The sequence below is a fragment of the Paramisgurnus dabryanus genome, chromosome 15 (assembly GCF_030506205.2).
Source record: "Paramisgurnus dabryanus chromosome 15, PD_genome_1.1, whole genome shotgun sequence".
Taxonomy (NCBI): domain Eukaryota; kingdom Metazoa; phylum Chordata; class Actinopteri; order Cypriniformes; family Cobitidae; genus Paramisgurnus; species Paramisgurnus dabryanus.
The window spans coordinates 27,983,424-28,005,618 of record NC_133351.1 but is presented as its reverse complement, the minus strand read 5'-3'; the positions used below and the strand labels follow the sequence as shown (position 1 = coordinate 28,005,618).

Genomic DNA, 22,195 nt, shown 5'->3' with positions numbered 1-22,195 from the left:
TGTCCATAAATCGACTGTAATTTATCACAAAAACAAACGTATGCTTAAGATCGTCGTTGTTACTAACAGGCTACGCAATTGCTTTTTCTAAAGTTAACGTTCAGTTTCTTACCTCAGTTCTCGCAAGCTCCAGTCGCGCGCGCTCAATCGTGCGTCACCCGTTTGGGAAAGTTATTCGCTGTCCTGCCTAAAATCCAACCTGCCAGAGCTGTTTTTAATGGAATTTCTGAATCTTCAAGACTAAACTTCTCCTAACAACGCTAAAATCCAAATGATAGTTTTTTCTAAACGGGGCTGTGTTGGTGCGTATTGATGGGTGGTCGTGGTCCTGACAGGGGGTGTGGTGGCCTCATCTACAAGACATTACTTTCAACAACGGGCACATAACGTTTAGAGCAAAGATGCAGACAAACGTATAGTTCATGCTCGTGTAGAAGATAGACAATAATTGCCTGAAACGGAGAAGAATCCGTCGCGAGATTGTCCTTTTGGACATTATCCACACGTGTAAAGATGCGGCTTCCGTGGAGCGCTCTTTTTCTTCTGACAGTCGCATTGAGCATTGACAAAAGTACTGCTAAGGTAAGTTCACAAAAAAATGTCTTTATGGTAACGTTATCTGTTGTTTTTATTATTACTGTCGACGGTTTGAAGTTCCGTTAGAAACTCAGGAGGCGCGCGCAAAGAAGTGCGTAAAAACGTGCGCGTGAGTAGCTCGAGCTCAGGTTCCACAATTTTTATTTCGCTTAAAAACGCTAGAGTTAACTTACACTGTTAACGTCATAACTATACACAGCAGTTACATTTCTATTATTAATAATGACATGTACTGACAAACGACTTTTTTAATATGCTCCCGTACTTCAAATACCAATGTATAGTATTACATTTAAACTGTTTGATTATTCTTTAGATTTAGCTTATGGTTTTGTCACAACCACTTATTTATCTGAGGACTGTGGACATAGTTTGGTTTACTTTTGGGATTTCTGTAGAACTCCATTACACGGATTTATCATACAGTGGATTTCTGCTATGGCTTTTCTCTCTACACTTTATATTTGCCACTCCTTTTGGTGTCATCTTGGGGTTGGATTACCCCCCGCCTCTCTCGCTCTCTCTTTCTCAATGTGTGTGTGTGTGTGTGTGTGTGTGAGAGAGAGAGAGGGAGAGAGAGAGAGAGAGAGAGAGAACAAACTGCATTAAGCCATCTGGACTTTGTTTTTCTTTTGTTAAAGTCATGTTATAAACTAGGTGAACATTTTTAAAACATGAAAAAAGTCAAACTGCTTTTCCATGAATTCCACCACAATATTAACCAATTAATTATGCAGATTTCTACTGTTTATGCATTTTTCAATGCATACTGAATAGTGATATTTCCTTTGGGATAACTTTACTGTATATTATTTTTTGTGGATATAATTGGCATGTGTTTTATTGTGGGTGTGGCTGGGGGAGGAACTCTGGTGTGAAGCACATGGAGAGTTAGGACTTTGGTGGCAGGTGTCTGAGTGATAAGACTAAAGGGTGATATATGGTGAGATAAATACACAAAGCTGTTACATTTAGTGGAATTTCTGAAAACATACATTTGAATACATTGCCTATGATCTTTCTTCATCATTCAGTACTATGCATGACACTGACTCTTTGTCCACAGTATCACCTTCAATATCTTTATCAATCTCTTCTCTCTGTCTCAGATTTAGTCTGAGTCTTTAAGGTATCTGATGATGCCATCTGTGGCTGACAGTAAACTCATTCTCTTGAATACACTGTTTAAACTACAACAATTACAACAAAGACTACAACATTTATTTCTGAATTGTGTGTGACACACCAAAAGGTGTGACCATTTGGTTTTGTAGTATTTGGCAGAGTTGTCATGGTAAATTCTGCAGAATCAGGGGCATTTTACATTTTTAAATATTAAATGTCTGGAAAATCTATGGACATAAATTCACAGATCATTTATTATTATTTAAAGGGTAGATTTAATAGTACTATTATGTACTGCAAAAAGCCAAAATCCACCAGTAGCCTACTCCCTACTGCATGTGTGGCCGACCGTAAATCATGCATTTGTTTTCTCTCTTATGAGTCTGATTGTTTGTTTTAAAAAGAATGTTTATAAGTTATTAAAGATACTGTATGCCTTCAGGGACAGCCACTAAGTTATTTTGCAGATATAAGAGGAACAGCATATGCCTACGCTAGAATAGTACTTTGTTTGTTTATTTATGTGCCACAGCAATATTTGCATGTCTGTCTGTCTTTGTGAAAATCATTTTAAATTTGTGCTCTGATTGTTCTCTTTATAGACCGTTTCAGCAGTAACAACATAAACAAGCGGCTGCACGTAACTTCCGGTAAACTCCGCTAATAATAAATAACAACAAAGTCCTTTAAACGTAGTTTATTTATATAACAAGAAAAACAACAACACATAGATTACCTAGGAAACCAAAACATTAGTTATTTTCGACGAGGCATTTGTTCAAGAGATCAGTTTAGCAACTAGTCAAAAAACGACACCGGAAGTAAGGTTAGGATCCAGACGTGTATCACGTGCATCCGATGAAACCGTCTATATTTCTACTGTACGTGATCCGGATGAGTTTCATCTAGTTGCATGTTTTCCATGCTTGTTTATCCAGTGTGATTCTCAGAAGGCCAGCATGATCCCACTTGTCTCCAGTTCAGCATGTACAGTATCAGATTAGTGGGCTGTCCCCTAGCACACTTCCGGAACTTAATTCACTTGATTAGGGTGATTGCACAGATTAGATTCCCCACAGCCGATGAAAATGAAGGTAAAGTCACAAGACCCATATTGATTGAGGTTAAATTACTTGGCAAACTCAACCATGCCAAAACCCAACAAACCCAAGAAAATGTTTACAAATTAAAAATGAAAGAGATTATCTTTAATCATATTGCTTAGAATACAGTGTTTTATTAAGGGTACCTGTTTATTATAGCGATGCCCCCCCCCAAAAGGGGAAAAAAGTTGTTATTTTTGAAAGGGTACTGCCACAGTGACAGCTTGTGTGCCTTTATTTCTGAGAGTACTGTATGCCTTAAAGGGATAGTTCACCAAAAATTTTAAATTCTGTCATCATTTACTAACCCTCAAGTTGTTCCAAACCTGTATACATTTTTTTTCTGCTGAACACAAATGAAAAAAACAATTTGAAGAATATTAATCAAAAACAGATCTGGGGCACCATTTACTTATGTTGTATTATTTTTTTCTACTGTAAAGTCAATGGTGCCCCATCTGCTTGGTTACACATATTTTTTAATATTCTTCTTGTGTTCAGCAAAACAAAGAGATTTGTACAAGTTTGTAACAACTTGAGGGTTAGTAAATGATGACAGAATTTAAAATTTTTGGTGAACTATCCCTTTAAGGCATACAGTACTCTCAGAAATAAAGGCACACAAGCTGTCACTGTGGCAGTACCCTTTCAAAAATAACAACTTTTTTCCCCTTTGTGCATACTAATTACTCTAAGATAAATATTGTACCTTTTAAAATCCCAGTGACAGCAAAATTTCAAACCATTTGATTACAAAAGAGCGCAAAGACTTAAAAATAAAATCTTATCCTTTTTGAAGTTTACTTTAAATGAATGTCTCTTCAGATTGCATCTGCTGCTTTTGGACGTATAAAGTATGCAAAATATTACCATTATATATACAATTGTACCTTATGTAAATGTTACACCACAATTTGTATGACGTAACTAATCTTATCACACTCCTTGTTAGTGAAAGAAATTCCTCCCTTGACATATGTGCAGTGTGAATCCTCTCTCCTACCCTGTCTCTTGAGACTGCCTGTGAAAGTTTTATGTGGGTGGGTTGTCTGTCTACTTCTTGGAAACCGTACATGCTATGATAGGTGTTAGTGGGGAGAAGGAGAATGGATGAGGTCTAGTTGTAGGGAAAATGTGCTAGAGCTCATAGGTCAGATCAGACTGTTCCAGATTTTCCCGAGAGAGGTTGGGTGGAATGCCAGTGCAGAGGAAGCAACAGTTTGCAACTGTTTATCTTGCAGTCGCTGTTTCTTTCTGCTTTTTTCATTGCCCTCTTCATTTCTTTCTCATGACATAAACCCAATCACATGAGATTTGGTTTGAAAGCATGAAAATTAAGTGTCAGTCACACTTTGAAATATTAAGTATGAACATAAAAAGTGCATTTGCCCTGCTATTCATTAAAGGGATAACTAGTTTACCCCATTATTTAATCGCTCTCATGTTGTTACAAACCTGCATAATTGTTCTGATGAACACAAAGGAAGATATTTTGAGGAATGAGGCCCCATTGACTTCAATAGTATTCTTCCTACTATGGAAGTCAATGGGGGCTCTGATCGGTTTGGTTACAGTACAAACATTCCTCAAAATATCTTCCTCTGTCTTCATCAGAACAAAGTAATTAATACAGGTTTGTAACAACACGAGAGTGAGTAAATGATTACAGGATTTTAATTTTTTGTGTGAACTATGCATTTAATGTTTCTATAGAAGTTCAGTATGCCAGGCAGTGGCACAGTTTGAGATATCATTATCAATTATGTCATGTGATGGGTGCTGTAACTGATTTGCTGTTAAGTGTTAGTTATAATCTAAAACATTTCAGCTTGCTAAAAAGGACAAATTTCATTATTGGGTAGACTGACAACCCCTGCCTTACTTTGTTTAGATTTAAAGAAACAAGCAGCCACAGAAGTAGACAGGTTAAAATAGTCTCTGTTGTTTAAATGATTATCTCACTAATGTGTTGTTTGAATAAAAGTACAGTTTATTACCACTGACCGTCATTTTACAATAAGTACAAGTGAAACCCCATACACCTTAACATGCAGTAATCTGACCACACACACTACTTGTAAGAATGCTGTTTAATGGAGTGTGTGCATTATTTTCTGGGTGGTCTTGAATTTGCCGCTCATGCCCTTAACTTAAAGGTCTGCTGACCTTGAATTGTAGCAAATCTTGTAATTTTGTCAAGCCTTTACTTAAAAGTAATCACAAATAAGTAAGGCAATGCAAACACAATTGTTATGGCTTAATGGAAGTAGTGCTGTTAATGTGCTCATAAGCTTTGCTGGCAGCCTATTCACCAGAACTGTAAGGTTTAGTTTTATGAATTACCTAAGTGTCAAAAGTGACCCTGGACCACAAAACCAGTCATAAGGGTCAATGTTTTGACATTGAGAATTATACATCATACACACCGATCAGCCATAACATTAATATGACCACCTGCCTAATATTGTGTAGGCCCCGCTCTTGCCACCAAAACAGCCCTGACCCGTCAAGGCATGGACAACAATAGACTTTTCTATCAGAACCAGCATTCACTGTTTCAGCAATTTCAGCTACAGTAGCTTATCTGTTGGATCGGACCACACGAGCCAGCCTTCGCTCCCCACGTGCATCAATGAGCCTTGGGCGCCCATGACCCTGTCGCCGGTTCACTGCTTTTCCTTCCTTGGACAATTTTTAACCTTGGACCATTTACTGACCACTGCAGACTGGGAATACCCCACAAGAGCTGCAGTTTTGGAGATGCTCTGACCCAGTCGTCTAGCCATCACAATTTGGCCTTTGTCAAAGTCGCTCAGATCCAATAATGCTCTTTTCCTGCTTCGAACACATCAACTTTGAGGACAAACAAAACAGTACTGTTTTGGTGGCAAAAGTGGGACCTACACAATATAAGGGAGGTGGTCATAATGTTATGGGTGATCGGTGTAAATACATTTGCTTTCCATTAATGTATGGTTTGTTAAAATAGGACAATATTGGGTCAAGATACAACCAGTAGCGACGGCCAGTGACTTCTCTTCCGAAGGGCACGAATTCAAAAATGTGGCTCGTCATGTCAAAATATGTGTTTGGTGCATCATGTGAACCTATGTGCATCATGTGTCATTTCAAAATAAGTGCCTGCTGCACATGCGTTGAAAGGGTTTATAATTAAAGGGACACTCATGTTCACAAAATACTCGCAAGACACTAACTTAACAGTAACCTTTGATTACACATGAGATTAAGCAAGTATCTGGCAAACGCGAGCGTCTCTTTTATCATAAACCCCTTTGAAGCGTCAACAGCAGGCACATATTTTGACATAATGAGCCACACACATGACAGGCTAAATACATAATTTGACGAGACTCGCATCATGCGCCCTCGAAAGTCACCGGCCGGCAGCCCCCACTGGATACAACTATTTGAAAATCTGGAATCTGAGCGTGCAACAAATCAAAATATTTAGAAAAGCTCCTTTAAAATTGCCCAAATAAATAGCAACACATATTATTAATGATAAATCTATTTTTTATATATATTTACTGTAGAAATTTTTTGGCATAAAATAGATAATTTTGATCCATACAATGTATTGTTGGTTATTGTGTAATTATGTGACATTATGTGTAATACACTTTATATGTATAGTATTTCTTAATGAAATTCCTCAGATTTATGTGATTGACTATGCAGAGTCCAACCTTGACAATTATTTTCCTGCATTTTTTAAATCAGGAAAAAGATTTATTCCTAACATATGCGTAAATCCACATTTTAGTTGGTAATAAATCATGTTGATTTTACTCTCTCAAAGCTTTTAATTCCCAAACGCTGTAACTGTAGCAATTGGTCACAGTTTACGACAGGTCCCAGGGTTCCTCCGCTGGAATGTGGACTGGACCTGGGCAATACCCATGGCAGATCCTTTGGTCTCACTCCTTGGAAGTTAGCCAACTCTTTTGGCTCATAATGCATGAGACATCCATCTGTCCTGTCAGTCAAAGCCATGTGGACTGATGACCCAGGGACAATGCCCATAGTCAAACAATAATGCTCTCAAATGTGAAAATATGAAGTTTTTCATAATATTTTTCCAGCCCTTGCACTTTTGACATGTTTGTGTTTGAGTGACAAAATCACATGGAGTTTCAACTGTTTTACAAGGTGGCTAATGTGTATGAATTGGTATGATTTCATTTTTGTATGTTTTAGTACAGTTTGCTTTAATGGCAGTGATAGTTACTAAAATACTGTAGTTATGAATTCCAGTCAGGCTGTTTAGTAGAGTAATTTCCAAATATTAAATTAACAAATAAAAATTCCAAAATTATGTACTGGCCAAAATAAATACAAAATTAAAACTTTTATTGATATTACATTATATTTTATTCTGACAGTTCTTAAGCAGTTGTATTGGTGGTCTCTCAATTTAAAAGCATGGGCCTTTTGTTCAACAGCATGTATCCACACCTTGTTACGGGTGGTTTGTTTATGCAGCTGTTTTTGTCGATCTCAAAACAGGCAATAAAAAGTTTTGACTACTTGCCATCATCTTTACTCTAGACAATAAAGTAAAAAAAGATACAGCCCTGTCTCCTGTGTACAGCCCCTCTAACACATTGTCTGCCCATTTGATGCATTATGCTTTTTCTACCACAAGACCCTGTGAAATTCACAGTGCAGCTGTCAGGCCAGACCCTAACAAAAATCAGGACCGATTTAAATAACCGCACCTCATAGGATGCAGACTTAAAAACAACTAGTGACGCTACTGTGTTGTTCTCCAAGTTGCTAACTTTGAACTCTAGGCTATTAGTATCTAAACAGTACTTATTTAAAGGTGACATAGAATGATTGAACGGAGTATTTATCCTTGTTCTGTGATGTGACATGTAGACAAAAATGTTTTGTTTGGGTCTGTAATGCCTTAGAAGCTTCCTAAAAACCTCTCTCAGATAGCTCTATTAGGGTGGGGGATTTTAAACAAGTGGTTTTGCACCTATTTGGCTCCCCCTACTGGCTTAACTTGCAATCTCATTACTGATTGGCGGACTTTGCTGCCACTCAAAAATGTAGCCAATTATTTTAAAGTGGAGGGGCAGTGAGATGTCTGTGATGTCATAAGCATCAGTTTTGCAGATTGGGCTGTTTTCTGGCTGACATTTCTAAAAGAGGAATTTCTATGATACTGAGATGTTTAGCATGTCTAGCACTTTTTGTATGTTTGTGAATGCGGGTAGACTACCATTATTCAACAAAGACAAGGTAAAAATGGTTTTTCATTCTCGGTCCCCTTTAAATGACCTCAATTACCTCAATCAAAGTTTCATCCATTAACATTAAAGTTATTGGCCCGACATAACACACGCTTTATTGTATGTACCTTTTCCAAATATTGGTATTTGGACAGATAACCAAGAAGGCAAAATGCTATTTTGGCCTTTCAGAGATCCACGTGAAATGCATTAGCCCAAAATGTTGTGAAGAGCATAACGTCAAACAGACATCTGTTGACCTTATTAGAAAGAATTCGACTCAGTTCGTCATCACTTTTGAAGTTCAGATGAAGAAGCAGATCTTTGAGGTCAGTGAAAAGAGACACTGGAAATAATCGCATATGTTTCCAAAGAAATCATTTCTAATTCATGTGACTCCAACAAACTGAGACAGACGTAGAGTAGACAGAAGATTCTGTAGATACTTCAACCTCGCCCATTTTTATTTGGAGAGCGTTTTATAAGTAGGCCTTAAAGGCTTCTGTGCAATTTTTTGGAGAACAGATATCTATTGTTTGTGACAGCCTCACTGCTTGGCGCTCTGAATGCAGGGTTTCACATGTAGTTCCTCTATTGTTCGGCAGGGACGGGATCATGCACGCTTCACATACAGAAAGAGTCCTTACTGCATACACATGAAGCCAGGACTTGTGGGTGTCTTTTTAGGAAGACTTTAGGGAGTAATCCTTTTGTGCATTGTATTATTTCTGTCTGTAAGATTTCAGATGAGATTAAAATGAGAATAGCATTGGCTGCATTCGTCTGCAATCTTCTGCACTGAAATTACATCTGACAAAGCACAGCGTTCTGTACTTCATCTTGATGGGGAAAAGAGAGGGCAGCAGATAAACATGCATGGCACAAACGGATAAACATAATGACATATAAACAGAAGTAGTTATTCCTCTGAACAGTTTCTTCTTTTATGGGCCTGCTTCTTTGGTCTGGTCTTGATTGCTGTAATTGGTCGCTCCGCCCTTGACGTGCAGCATGTGGCATTTGTTTACAGTTATGATCCGGTAGAGCACGTGTAAATTCTGCCTGATATCCACGTGGTGCCCATATATAAACGTTCCACCGAAAACACCAAAACACAAACTATATTTTGACATTTTTGAGGAAATGAAGTTCCTGTAGCTCACTTGGTTGGTTGGGCATTGTGTTAGCAGGGCAAAGATCATGGGTTTGATCCCAGTGTACACACATACTAATAAAATGTACAGTATAGCTTGAATGCACTGATTAAAGCGTGTTGGGGCACAGTTAAGTTGTTTTTGAATGCGTGTTTTTCTCTTGGCTTAAATAATTAAAGCAAATATAATAAACTTTCAAAAGTCTAAAAATAAAGTCGGATATGCCAATACATTTATTAACATGACGAAAAGTAAAACATTTCTCCAAATAAACTTGATTGATAACTAGGGATGGGCATGATTAATCGATGATCGATAATTGATCGTTAAGAATTTAGTCGATGATGTTAATTTGTTATTGATTAATCAAATACTTTTTTTATCTAATGCAGGTTGCGTTGCGTAGCGTGTGTCTTGAAGCAATTAAATGAATTTCACTGTGTGGCAGCAATTCAACATTTTACCACCAGGTGCAATATTTGACACCATACTCCGTTATCTGTGACCTTCTGTTTTGATTTCAAAAAAATAATCATGAAGAGGTCATGATTTTTTGGAACAAATGAGGTCTCTGTTTAAGAATGCGACTCGCAGCTGCAGGCTCCGCTGCTTTAGAGCACCGCATATTCAAGCGCATATATATGTTCCGTTTGTCTAACTAAATGTAGTTTAACTGTTTGCCACAAGTTGATTTGTAATAAAGGTCTCATTGAGGAAAACACGCTGTATTTTTGTATTCAACATTTTTGAATTATTAAAGTTAAATATTAATTTTTTATTATAAAAATATTAATGATTAATCGATAGTCGATCGTTAATTCTCCCGACAATCGACTAAAAAAATTTAATCGAATGCCCATCCCTATTGATTACCATCACGATCAAAAACCATGCACCTCTCTGTGCCCCACACTTGCACTAATTAGCCCCCATCTTAAGAAGGCCACAGATCACAGCATGACCCCATCCCAATACACAGAATGGCTCAAACAAAGCGTATGCCAAATGTATTTAATGTGACTGTTTAAACATAAACATATTGCTGCTGTTTTTGCCAGGGTGTTGATTAGGTGGTTTTGATAGTTAACAGGGGTGGTGATAGCGCAGTGGATAAGACACTCGCCTTTGGTGTGAGAGACCTGGGTTCAAATCCACTGTTGGGACACCATTGTGTCCCTGAGCAAGATACTTAACCCATAGTTGCTCCAGAGCCGTGCGACCTCTGACATATATAGCAATTATAAGTCAGTTTGGATAAAAGCTTCAGCTAAATGAATAAGTAATAGGTTGTTACATATTGGCCCAAGTCAAAGTGCTTTTCGTTTTGGCTTTTTGATATTCTCTTCATATAGCTCAGGTCCCTCTAGATCAGGGGTCCCCAATCTTTTTTAAACCGCGGACCGGTTTCAGTAATTTTTTTGTGGGACAGGGAGTTGCTGATCGAACAAAGTGCTGAAAATGCTCCTTTGCGAAATGTATAACGTTTTAAACGGAAGTAAAGATCAAAGAACCATCCATTAGGAAAATTAATAACCGCTTAATTTTAGTAGACCGGTAAAACCATATTTTGGTGGATTGTTTTACTTTCATTGTTTTATGAGTTTGCCTGCCCATTAAGTCTTGTTAATTAACGGTAAACACGCTTGCTGTTTTCAAAGGCAGCTCAAAAAACCTTAGGTCGGGCTCGAGCCCCAAGTTCAAGTAACAGAACAGAAGAAAAAAATAAGCAGTGAATTAAAGAAGAGATGAAAAAGCGGAGGGATAACTAGTTCCTTTCAAACCTACGTTAAAAGTGTACCCGTTAAAATATTATTACTGCAGTTAAAGAACCCTCGTTCAGACAGCCAGCGACGTTATCGCTGTGTGTCGCCCGTCTATTTCAATGAGGCATTTCTAAATCTGCTTGTCATAAACAAATGAGTACCATCCACTCCAGTAACTGACGAGAGAAGGGTGACGTGAACTCCACTGCTTCATTCTCATTGGTAGTCGCTCTTGAAATTCGCTCAACATTTGCATAAAGTTAAACTTTTATTAACTTTCTCGCGTCGCTGGACACGCCCATACGGTCGCTTATGGTCGCTTTCGCTCGTGCCACCGGAAGTCGCCAGGTTTCCATTGAAATGAATGAGATCGCGTCGCTCTGCTACTGCTGGTCGCTGGCTGTCTGAATGGGGTGTAAAAGAGTTTTTTTATCATGGTGCCAAGATCGCAGGATAATTCTGTAGTCGTTTTCCAGAAGCATGCAATTACTTTTCAGTCATTTGCGATGTCAGAGAGTTGAACGTCTTCACATATTGACATGATTTGAGAGGTACATTTGCCTGTTGTCATGCAATTATTTGATTGATTGTGTTCAAACAAAAGTGTTCAAATGCTCAAACTCTTATGACAGCAATCGGATCGCCAATGCATTGGTAAAGTGAGAGGGGGGGCGGAGAGGAAGAGAGTGGCCCGGTACAAAAGTGGAAATGATTGATTTTATTTGAAGACGCCCCTTAAAGCAGTGTTCTTCAACCCTGGCCCTCAAGTTTAAATGTCTCCTTATTTAAAACACCTGAACCAACTGATCAGCCTCCTTCCAGAATGTCTCCCTAACAAGCTAATGATTTGAATCAGGTGTGTTAATCAAGGAGACATCTAAAACATTCTGGAACGGGGTCCTCGAGGACCAGGGTTAAAGAACACTGCCTTAAAGGACAAAACACCTGATTAAGCTATTACGTAGCTATTTTACGAATTTTTTCAGGACGTTCTTACGACCCGATGTCAACTTGTCCACGAACTGGTACTGGGTCGTGACCTGTTTATTGACCTACTGAAAAAAATCTGATCAGTTAGAAAATTATTAGCCCACTAATTGTTTTATAACCACTTACATTTCAAACGTGAATCCTTGATGCATTACTACAATTCATTTTAATAATACCATTGCATCCTCCTAATACTTAATATTTTAATGGACAGATTTGATATCTCAGCACGTTATAAAGAGCTGAAACATTCAAGGTAGATTTGGCAGAGCAAAAATTACCCATATACAGCAATGTAGTGAATTGTTACTTTTAGTGCAAAAAATGCCCCCATTAAACTTACTCCCAATGCTCCATTAGCTTTATTTGCCAGTTTGTGTCTATATTTAAAAAGAAACTGTATGAATGCAGAAAAATACTCAAAGTTTCTACTTTGCTGGACAAACACAAACATAATGTTTATGACATCATTACTATGTCACTTGAAAGTAGAACACCCACATGATCTACAGTAAGAACACCTCTTTAGCCATGGTCATGGAATAATCATTATATGCACACCTTTCCTTGACTTTAAAGGCACAATATGTAATTTTTACCATTAAAAGTCGCCATAGAAAAATAAAGTCGCAGCTTGATGATGCTGTGAAGGAGCGTGGGAGGATAGTAGTTGTAGTTGTAGTCTTTATCTCCATTGCCGACTGGAAATCAGAAATTGTTTTTGGATTGCTATTGCGATATGATGTCATACGCTGATCGATCTACACAAAGATGAACACATCTATGATTTCTACCACAGTAAAAGCCGAAACTGAGGTAAACGCGGACAAGACACCATGACAAGCGACCCTCTGAATGCCACGAAATGCCTTTTAAAATTGTACATTCTCTCGAAAATATTCCCAGTTGAAACATTTGAGATTATGTACTGCAAGTAATGTAAGTACACAAAAAATTGCAGTTTAAACAACTTAAACAAGCAGGCAAGTCAATTAAACCTACTTTTTTAAAGTTGAAACTTGTTATAAGTTGCCATAACTTAGAAAAACAAGTTGAAATTGTTTAACTTTATTTATGAAGTTAAAGTAACATAAAAATATATGTTTATTATAACTATTACATACTTTATTATGTGCATGTGATCAAAACATTTAACAAAGTGGCAGTACATATTGTGCCTTTATCCCATTCATTCCCTAAATCTGCTTGTCCTCTCATGGGGCTGACCCTATCCCAGCATCTCGGGCCATGGGCAGGGTACACCCTGGATAGATGACCAGTCCATTGCAGTAAGTAAACATGTTGCTATTAGATAAACATCTGGTGATGAAGTGCATTTGACATCAACTCTGTTGTACAAACTGGAGGATGTGGCGAAAGACCTTTAAAATCAGCTGGAAACGCATCAGACTGAAACCAGACACAGATGTTATTTTAATTATTTAACCTGAAGCACGTCTGACACACAGCCCTAAATATAGGGCAGAGTAAGTGTGTCTGGTCTAAAAACATCATGACCTGGTGTTCCATCCCAGTCCTTCCTGATCTGTTCTGGAGATCAAGAAATTTCCTGTCTCTTAAACAATGTAGGTTTATTGTTTGCTTACGCATGAACTGAGGGAAAGTAATGGCATTTGGCTGAGGAAGTCATGATATTCTTAACATTACAGTAGTTGACTGGTGTACTATGAATTACTGCAAAAGTATGAATAGATGTTCCAGGGTGATTCCTGAGTCAACCACATCCATCTCGAACAGTCAGATGTAATGTATTAAATGTAATATACTGTAGCAGAGTATGAACATTGATAGTAATTTGGCATTTGTCATGTGTATGTGGGTGTGTATTGCATTCCTTTCCTTTGCCTTTCTGTCTATTTGCTGTCTGTTTACTTACTTATTTCTCACGTTTCAGGCGTTTACTCCTGTTTTTAGAGTCTGACCTGTGTTCTTGTTCCATTGGAATCTCACTGTGAATTTTCTCAGTGTCTCGCACTTTCTCACCAGAGGAAAAATATTCAGTAACAAATGCTTAAAGGGGACATATCATGAAAATCTGTCTTTTTCCATGTTTAAGTGCTATAATTGGGTCCCCAGTGCTTCTATCAACCTAGAAAATATAAAGAAAGATTAACCAAGTAACTTAGTTTTAGTAAACCATTCTCTACAAGTAGGGGTGGGCGATAAACCGGTAGACAAAATTAACCGGTAGAAATTTGTCAACCGGTAGAGATTTTGGACTATCGTTTCTATCGAGGTTACGTGCCCACGTCACGCTCCTGTGCGTGTGGTCGCGAAAACGTAACGTTTGTACACGTATTTAAGCACTGCAGTTTTAAAACAAGTTATTTTAAGCCATTGAAACACAGACAACAGATCTGTATGCGTGCGTTCTTTCTGTGTGTCAGGAGCGGACAAGTCGCGCAACCGCTGCTCTTTCTGTCTGTGAGGAGCGCGCAAGTCGCGCGACCTCTGCTTATTAAGCTCGTGAGCATTTTTCCCGCTTTATTGGCCTTAAATACACATATGCGTCAAAATTCCCGTCTTTGCAAGCATCATCATAAACACGACCAGTAAGGTCTTAAGAGAAAGTAAACAGCTAAAAGAGAAAGCGCATGTGTAACAGTGTATTGGATCCGGACTTTGGTCTTAAAGGGGAAGTTACCTAATTTTGCTCCTGTCTCTCACTCGTGTTAATCAAACAGCATTGAGAAAAAAATCTCTCACTGCTCCTGATTAAATCACTTTTCTACCTTAAATAAAAATATATATAGGCCTATACATACATGCATAATTATTTATTATCATTCTTATTGACTGTGTATCTTCAGAGAGCTTGAGTTTTGTTTGTTTTTATCTTCTTTCTATGCTTGTATATGTTTTTTGTGAGAATTATGAACATTTCTATGGTATTAAAGATTTAAACCTTATTAAAACATAAAAAACTCTACCGTGATAAAATTAATCCTATCGTGATAGAAGATTTTGGTCATATCGCCCACCCCTATCTACAAGCATTTGAAAAATAGGTCATTAAAATGTGGCTCCCTTGTGATGTCAGAAGGGGAGCTTATTATAATAATACCGCCCCTTAATCTGTACTATCCAAGCACTGCACTGCCATTTAGTGCAGAGGAAAGAGAAAAAATATTTGACAGCACAATTGAGTTTCAATTTCAACAAACCACCGTTATGGCGATCAGTGTTTGGATTACATCAGCTCATTTGCATTTTAATAGGACACACCCAGCTGCAGACGCGTCTAAAGGGTTTATTATAAAATAGACGTTCGCGTTTGACACATACTCACATAATCTCATGCGTAATCAGAGTTTAGTGTTAAGTGAGTGTCTCTTTTATCATGAACGGTTTTGACGCGTGTGCAGCAGGCACTTATTTTGACCAATCACGTGATGCACATGGTTCACATGATGCAACAAACACATATTTTGAAAACACGAGCAACACACATGACACTCCAAACACATATTTTGAATTTTGCGCCCCTCGGAAGAACAGTCACGAGTCCCACTGCACTGATTTAAAAATATCTGTTTTATTAAATTTATCTTAATCGGATTGGTGTTTATGACCGACAAAGTATTTGCCAATAAAAATATGTATCTTAAGAGCAGTCATGTCTTAAGCCATGAGTTGTTTTGGAAAGTACAGTAACAGCACTTAGTAAGCTATGTCAAGAGCAGGCTTCCAAATTTCATCCCTCATTTTCTTATCTTTACTAAAAGACTCCTTTTATGGCAAAGTTTGGTAGCTTGAGATAAAACATATCTTAACATCTTATGTAGAACAGAGACATTGTACTGTGTTTACATTTGTAAGTGTGTGCTATTAGGATGATGCTTTCTTGTGATTAGTCATTGTTTGATAGCTTGTTGTGCAAAAGGACACAACTATAGTCTTTAAGCATCCTCTCAAAGCAGGAAAAGCCCTTCATGGGTGAAGAATTAGTTTGGGAGTTCCTTCCGCCTTGTGAGTCTGGTTTGCCTCCATATAGACCTCATTTTTTCAAAGCAGCATCCATCCTAACTCATATGGATCTTCTTATGTGATGGATTTGGAAGGCTTTTTAATAGGCAGCAGCATTTCCATGGGTCATACTGTAGCACCTATCAAAAAAGTGGGGGACTCAACTCTTACAAATTTTAATATCATTTGGTATGTTGTTAAACTAAGTGTTTTTTCAAAAAGCAAATACACACGACATTCGGTCACACAGGCTATTAAGTCTTATTTAGATTTATTTTCTTTCACTTTCTTCACCAGACTGGATTCATTTATAGAGCAGCTGCAATGCATTATGTTTTATTGTTTTGTTGTTGGTGATGTCGATTTTTAATTTGATTCGGAAATTGTGTCGTTTTGGAACATTTTGGAATAGTCTTAGAGCGCTTAAAGGGACACTTCACTTTTTCTAAAAAAATATTCTCATTTTAAAATGAGAATATTGTGCTAAAAAATGACCAAAGAGTTTCCATATTTTTCCTATTTAAAACTTGACTCTTCTGTAGTGGCATCGTGTACTAAGACCGACGAAAAATTAAAAGTTGTGATTCCCTTTCAATACGGTTCACTTCGCATTGCGTCAGTTAGCTGACGCTATGGGGGAAACTCCTGTTTACTCCGTGACTGAAGCCTATTGGTTAACGTCTGTACAAAGTACAGACCAATGACGTTTGAACCCGCGCGCGGGAGGAACGCGTCCCTATATAAGTGCGGTTCAATCGTCAGGAGCTCATTATTTTCTCCTTCAGCGCGAACCTCTCGCTGCTCCGAAGAAAAAGAAGAAGCCTTACCTCGCCGTTGACAAAAGCCCTGCAGCGGAGTCCAGGCCTAGCGTCTTCCCCTGCCGTTTTCCGGCTGAGAACCGAAGATAGCAGAGTCCAGGTCTAGCGTCTTCCCCTGCCGCTTTCCGGCCGAGAACCGAAGATAGCCTTCGCTTGCCGTGGTACGAGCCCTGTGCAGCGGACACACGCCTGACGAGGTCTCCCCTGCGGCCGCCCGGTAAGATCAATATTTTTAATATAAAGCTATAAGCTAAAAGAGCAGGCGCTGTTGTAATAGCGTCCAGCACAGCGGCTCGGTGAGCCTCTCTGCTATGAATTTCCTCCGAGCGCGTTACCGGTCTGGCACCTCCCACGCCGGGACCGCGCTTATGCTTTGGTTGTCTTATCCATGTTTCGTGCTCCCCCTGCTGTTCCTCTCTCGCCGGGATGAACACACGGCGAGCCATGAGACTAGATGGATGCATAGACAAGCACACACGGACTAACCCCCCCTGTGTTCTGTCACACCGCAACCGTTCATGCTTACAGAGTCCCTTCGCTCCTCTCACATTCAGTGGCGAGATCTCTGGCACATATATTAATCCCCCGAGTGCATCGGGTGATACCGTCACGACGCATGGCTGTTCTGTCTGTGTTGCTGCTCCCCTCTGCCGTTCCTCTCTTGTTGAGATGAACAAGCGGGGAACCGTAGACCTGGATAGATGCATACGACAAGCAAACACGGGCGGTCTGCCCCTGCCTCTGTCATAGCACAGCCACTCGTGCTCCACGCTCGCGGAGTCCCTCGCTCCTTTCCCCACAGTGGTGAGGTCTCTTAACGGCTTAGCTAGCACGCGGTATTACGGCTCGCTGCCTCTAAATGCAGCTGTCCAGTGTTCAACGATTACAGAGCTTCATGCCCCTCCCATCCTGGAGCGGCGCGATCTCATTCGTCTGCTCGATAGGGCCAATTCGCCGCTATTGGAGCACCAAGAACACTCATTATAAGAGAGCTTCATGCCCCTCCCCTCCTGGAGCGGCACGATCTCATTCGTCTGCTCGATAAGGCGGACACGCCTCTATTGGAGCGCTAAAACACTTATTATAGAGCTTTACTGGCCTGAGCCGATCTCACTTCAGATAGCTCATTTTTCGTCTGCCTGGTAATTTCTCTCTGGTTTAGACGGAATCAGAGGCAGAACGAATTTGTTTATAATATACTGAGGCCCGAATACCTCCCTTTATTCAGTCCCGTCCTATATCAGTGCGCTGAATATTGGTACATTCTTATATATATATACCCGGTTTTTCTGCCCTTTTAATAAACGGCAAAACCGCGGGCCTCGCGGCAGACTTCCTCTCTGCGATGGGTTCAGTCTGACATTAAACTACCTAGACATACTACCCTGCTCCGTGAGCCGTTCGGTCACCGTCCCTACTGAGGCTTGTGCACCTGAACGGCTGAGCTCTGGTCTCCGCAGCATAGCTGCATCAACAGAGAACGAAACTGTCTGGGAAAAAGGGGTTATGTCGCGCCTCGGCTGGACTGCCCTGAAATGTTTTCTGTGTGCTGTTTATCCAAACATACTGTGTAATACTGTCGGCTATGCGACCTCACTATAGTGGCGAACGGTATTTAATTCCTCTAAAAAGAGTAATTTCCGTGCTTACTATACTGTGTATTGACACCCACGGTTGTACGGTGTCTCTAAACACTTTATCGCCTTACTGACAAGCAATCAGTAATACGCACACACGGCCCGCTGTCCATAATTCTATCGACGCTAGCCGAAAAAACCCCGGTTTGGCCATATACTGTGTATTGACACCCCACGACTGTACGGTGTCTCTAACACCTTTCCGCCAAATTCGCTCGCAGCCCACCTCAGTTTCTCCGCTACGATGCTGATGGCGCAAACGAGCACGGTCTTACGGCTGTTATTCTCTCTTCCTAGAGGAAGGACAGCCTCAGACTTTTGCATGGCTCCAAGCGTTTGAATCGCGCCCTCTCCGGACGGCCACTCAAAGGCTTACAGCCAAGCGGTTTATGACGTTTTTCGGCCATATAGCTGATTTATATTAGCGGATCCGAAGACGCTCACACCTCCGCTCCAATACTCGGAGATATTAAGGGTAATATCAACCTCAAGTGAGCTTGCTACCCGCCACAATAAGTTTCAAAGCTTAAAGCGCGCGCACAGTCAGACGCGCGCGGCATCTCGTTTAAGACGGGCGCACGTACCCCTCTAACGAGCCTCAGAAAGCTGAATATCGTGGCATTCTGTTCATAAGTCCACTTCAGTTTGACTAAGCAAAGGTCCCGCCCCGAGCTGACGGCCGGGAAGCTTGCTTAAGTTACACACTGCTGCATGAAGTGCTGTCATTACGAGCTAGCCCAGCATTTGCTGTGGGTTGAACACGCTTTACGACGGCAATCAGCCTTCGGCGCGTGGAACGCCGTTTGTCTCATATAAATCACCTTGTACTGTGAATACGGTACATTAAGAGGATGATTTAGCACTGCAGCACTCTCGACCGTGTTATTGTGATAATGCGGTCGGGCAATCTACGGTGGTTTCATTATTTACCGAACCAGACTGAGATCTCGCCCCCTGAACAAGCTGACGAGTCATCTCCTTTATAAACTCATTGCATCGCTTTATAAGCTATGTTCAATCAGAGTGATACGCATCTCTAGCCTGGCTCCGCCCTCCTACGTGCTTCCGCTTATTTTTCATTTCGCTTCAGCAGTACGTCTGGGATTTCTCTATAGAGTTTCGTTTTCTCCTGCAAAAATCTGCAGGACCAATCAGCGAACAGATGGGGGTGGCTAAGAACAATGACGTTGAGGTCGTGCGTCAGTTTGAGTTGTAGTTCAGTAATGGCAGCGGAGAAAGACGTGAGAAAAGCTATTCGGTCCGTTGTTGCAAAACTGCCGAATATACACAAGTTAAAGCCGGAGCAAGAACCAGGTTTGCTAACTTTTGTTTGTTTGATTATTCTGACTTGTTGTTTCCAGACGGTTTCGGTGCATGATATACGTCAAGACCACATGTTAGCGATTGGCTTTGGCAGATCCTGAGTGACTCTGGGCATATCCAATAGTTTTAAACTTCAACAATGGACCCTCCTTAACGGAAGTAATGCTTTGCTATGGAGCGTGGCCAGACTCTCTGTACAAATGAAATGAATGTACGAGAGTCTGGTTATACCAGGCTAACGCATCTCATGCTCAAACTACCAATATTAACCCATTACGATGGGCGTGCGGAGATGGCATCCGTGGGACACGACCTACATTACGTGCCTTATGACACATTGACACAAGCTGCTAGAACCCCTTTCACGAGGCGTCCTTATGCAAAGTCTGATCCATTCTGTCTAGTGACATTTGAAAGTCAATACCCCCCGCGAATCGTGGGTGGAACACTTTTCTCCTCACTACAGAGGCACGGCGGCTCTCTCCCCTACCTACATCTATGTGGCCGTGATAACAGCGAACCACGCTTTTACGACCGACCATTCATTTCATTCACAAGCCTGTCATCTCTCAGATGCGGACGGCGGCGGTAACAGCGAACCATGCTTTTACGGCTGGCCATTCACTTTGTTCATAAGCCATTTCTCAGATGCGGACGGTGCCCGAGGCACAGCGCTCTGGAACTGTCCAAGGTCCTGGATGACACATACGTCTGACGTACATCAGACGATCAGCTGTTCATCTGCGTCACAGATCACTCAAGCACCTGTCAATACAGGCTATTTATGGATCGTTGACGTTATCACCTCCCGTGACAATTATGCTCACTTGTCTTAGAGCATGGGCATGGTCTTAGAGGTTTCTCATTTGACAATTGTGACACGGCCGGCTGGTCCCCGCCGTCCACGTTGTCAGTTTACAGCTTCGACATCCCTGCTTCGCACTACTGAGGTTTGTTGCATTAAAGGTGCGCCCATTAGCTCACCTGTATGCACGATATGGTTTTTAATTATATGCGTCCACCGTGCGCTTAGAGAAGCTCACATGTACACGCTATAACATTTTGGTATACAATAAGATGCGCTTGGGAAAGCTCACCTGTATACACAGCTGTGTTATGATTTGTGACACATACATTGTTGTTCATCTGTGTACGTTCACGGTGCGTTGGGTGCCCACCGTTACGTTCATCAATCATATTTGTACACATTCACGGCGCGTTCTGTGCACTGATTTATCTATACGCATTCACGGTGCACTGAAGAGTTCACCCGTGTGCGCACAATTTATTATCAGAACACATGACGGCGCGCTCGAGAATCTTGCCGGCCTGTGCATTATAACACTCTGATTCATCTATATGCATTCACGATGTATTCAAGTGTTCACCTGTGCCTAGGGATGGGAATTGATAAGAATTTAACGATTCCGATTCCATTATCGATGTTGATTATCAATCCGATTCCTTATCGATTCTCTTATCGATTCTCATTGGGTGAGGGAATAAGCACAAATTTGTATGTTTGTATTAACTCGCTTTAATATCTGTTCAGAAGACACAGAACAGAGTATACATACATTATGTCTAGCAACCTCATGAACAAACTTAAGAGTAGGTGAGCTACTTCTTAAAGTAAAGTCCAGGGACCTATAGTCTAGGGCAGTGTTTCTCAACCAGTAAATGTGATAGGAATTAATAAAACAGAACTAGACTGACGTAAAACCTGCAACTTTTGGTCATGCATGCATTTGTTATTTTCTTTTAAAGACATGATGCTGGAAAAAATACAGCAAATAAACCTACCGAAATGCAGAGGCATCTACTGTTGCAAACGGATGCAAACCCTTTACCACAAACTTAGTCACTGCTCGGCAGAGGGGGACACTACTTGAGTATTTTAGTTTCATTTTCCAAGCATCTGTGCTTTATCAGAGTGTTGTCTCGTAAAAAAATTACTTTACTTTACTAACAAATGTTCACTACATTCTAAAGCATAGAATCATACTGTGTATTTATATTGCATATTAAAATTGATTTAATACATAATTACATAAAAATTGTGTACTTTTACTTTTCTTGAGTAAAAGTACTTTTTACTTAAGTAAAAGTAAAAAACATTACTAGATTTTTAATGAACTTAAATATTAAATATAAACCAAAAACTTGAAAATATGAAATGTAGTGGAGTTACAATTATGATAATATTTGGAATGTATGTTTTCAAAAAAATACAAAAACACTGATAAAATACAAATACTTGAAAATGTACTTTTAAATAGAAATACTTAAGTAGTGTCCGCCTCTACTGCTCGGTGAAATGTGTTTATCCTCGCCTCGGTCATTTTATTCCTCCCTGCCTCTGTAAACGGAGTAGCTAGAGGTCCACCAGAGATACTTTCTGCAATCTCTCTGAGCCAGTGTGAGAGCCAGCCAGACT

General features: G+C 40.1%; 2 protein-coding genes across 3 annotated transcripts in view; one reads left to right on the top strand and one right to left on the bottom strand.

The window, feature by feature from the left end:
* Window positions 1-268, bottom strand: part of col4a2 (collagen, type IV, alpha 2) — a 143,664-nt gene extending 143,396 nt beyond the window's left edge. Inside the window, exon 1 of the mRNA XM_065292942.2 lies at window positions 113-268. The gene's annotated coding sequence lies outside the window, so the exon portion shown is untranslated. The remainder of the gene's footprint in view (window positions 1-112) is intronic.
* A 93-nt stretch (window positions 269-361) lies between these two features.
* Window positions 362-22,195, top strand: part of col4a1 (collagen, type IV, alpha 1) — an 86,345-nt gene continuing 64,511 nt past the window's right edge. For both annotated transcript variants that reach the window (XM_065292943.1, XM_065292945.1), the window contains exon 1: window positions 362-582. In XM_065292943.1, the coding sequence (XP_065149015.1) occupies window positions 514-582 (69 nt within the window). In that variant the 5' untranslated portion in view covers window positions 362-513. The remainder of the gene's footprint in view (window positions 583-22,195) is intronic.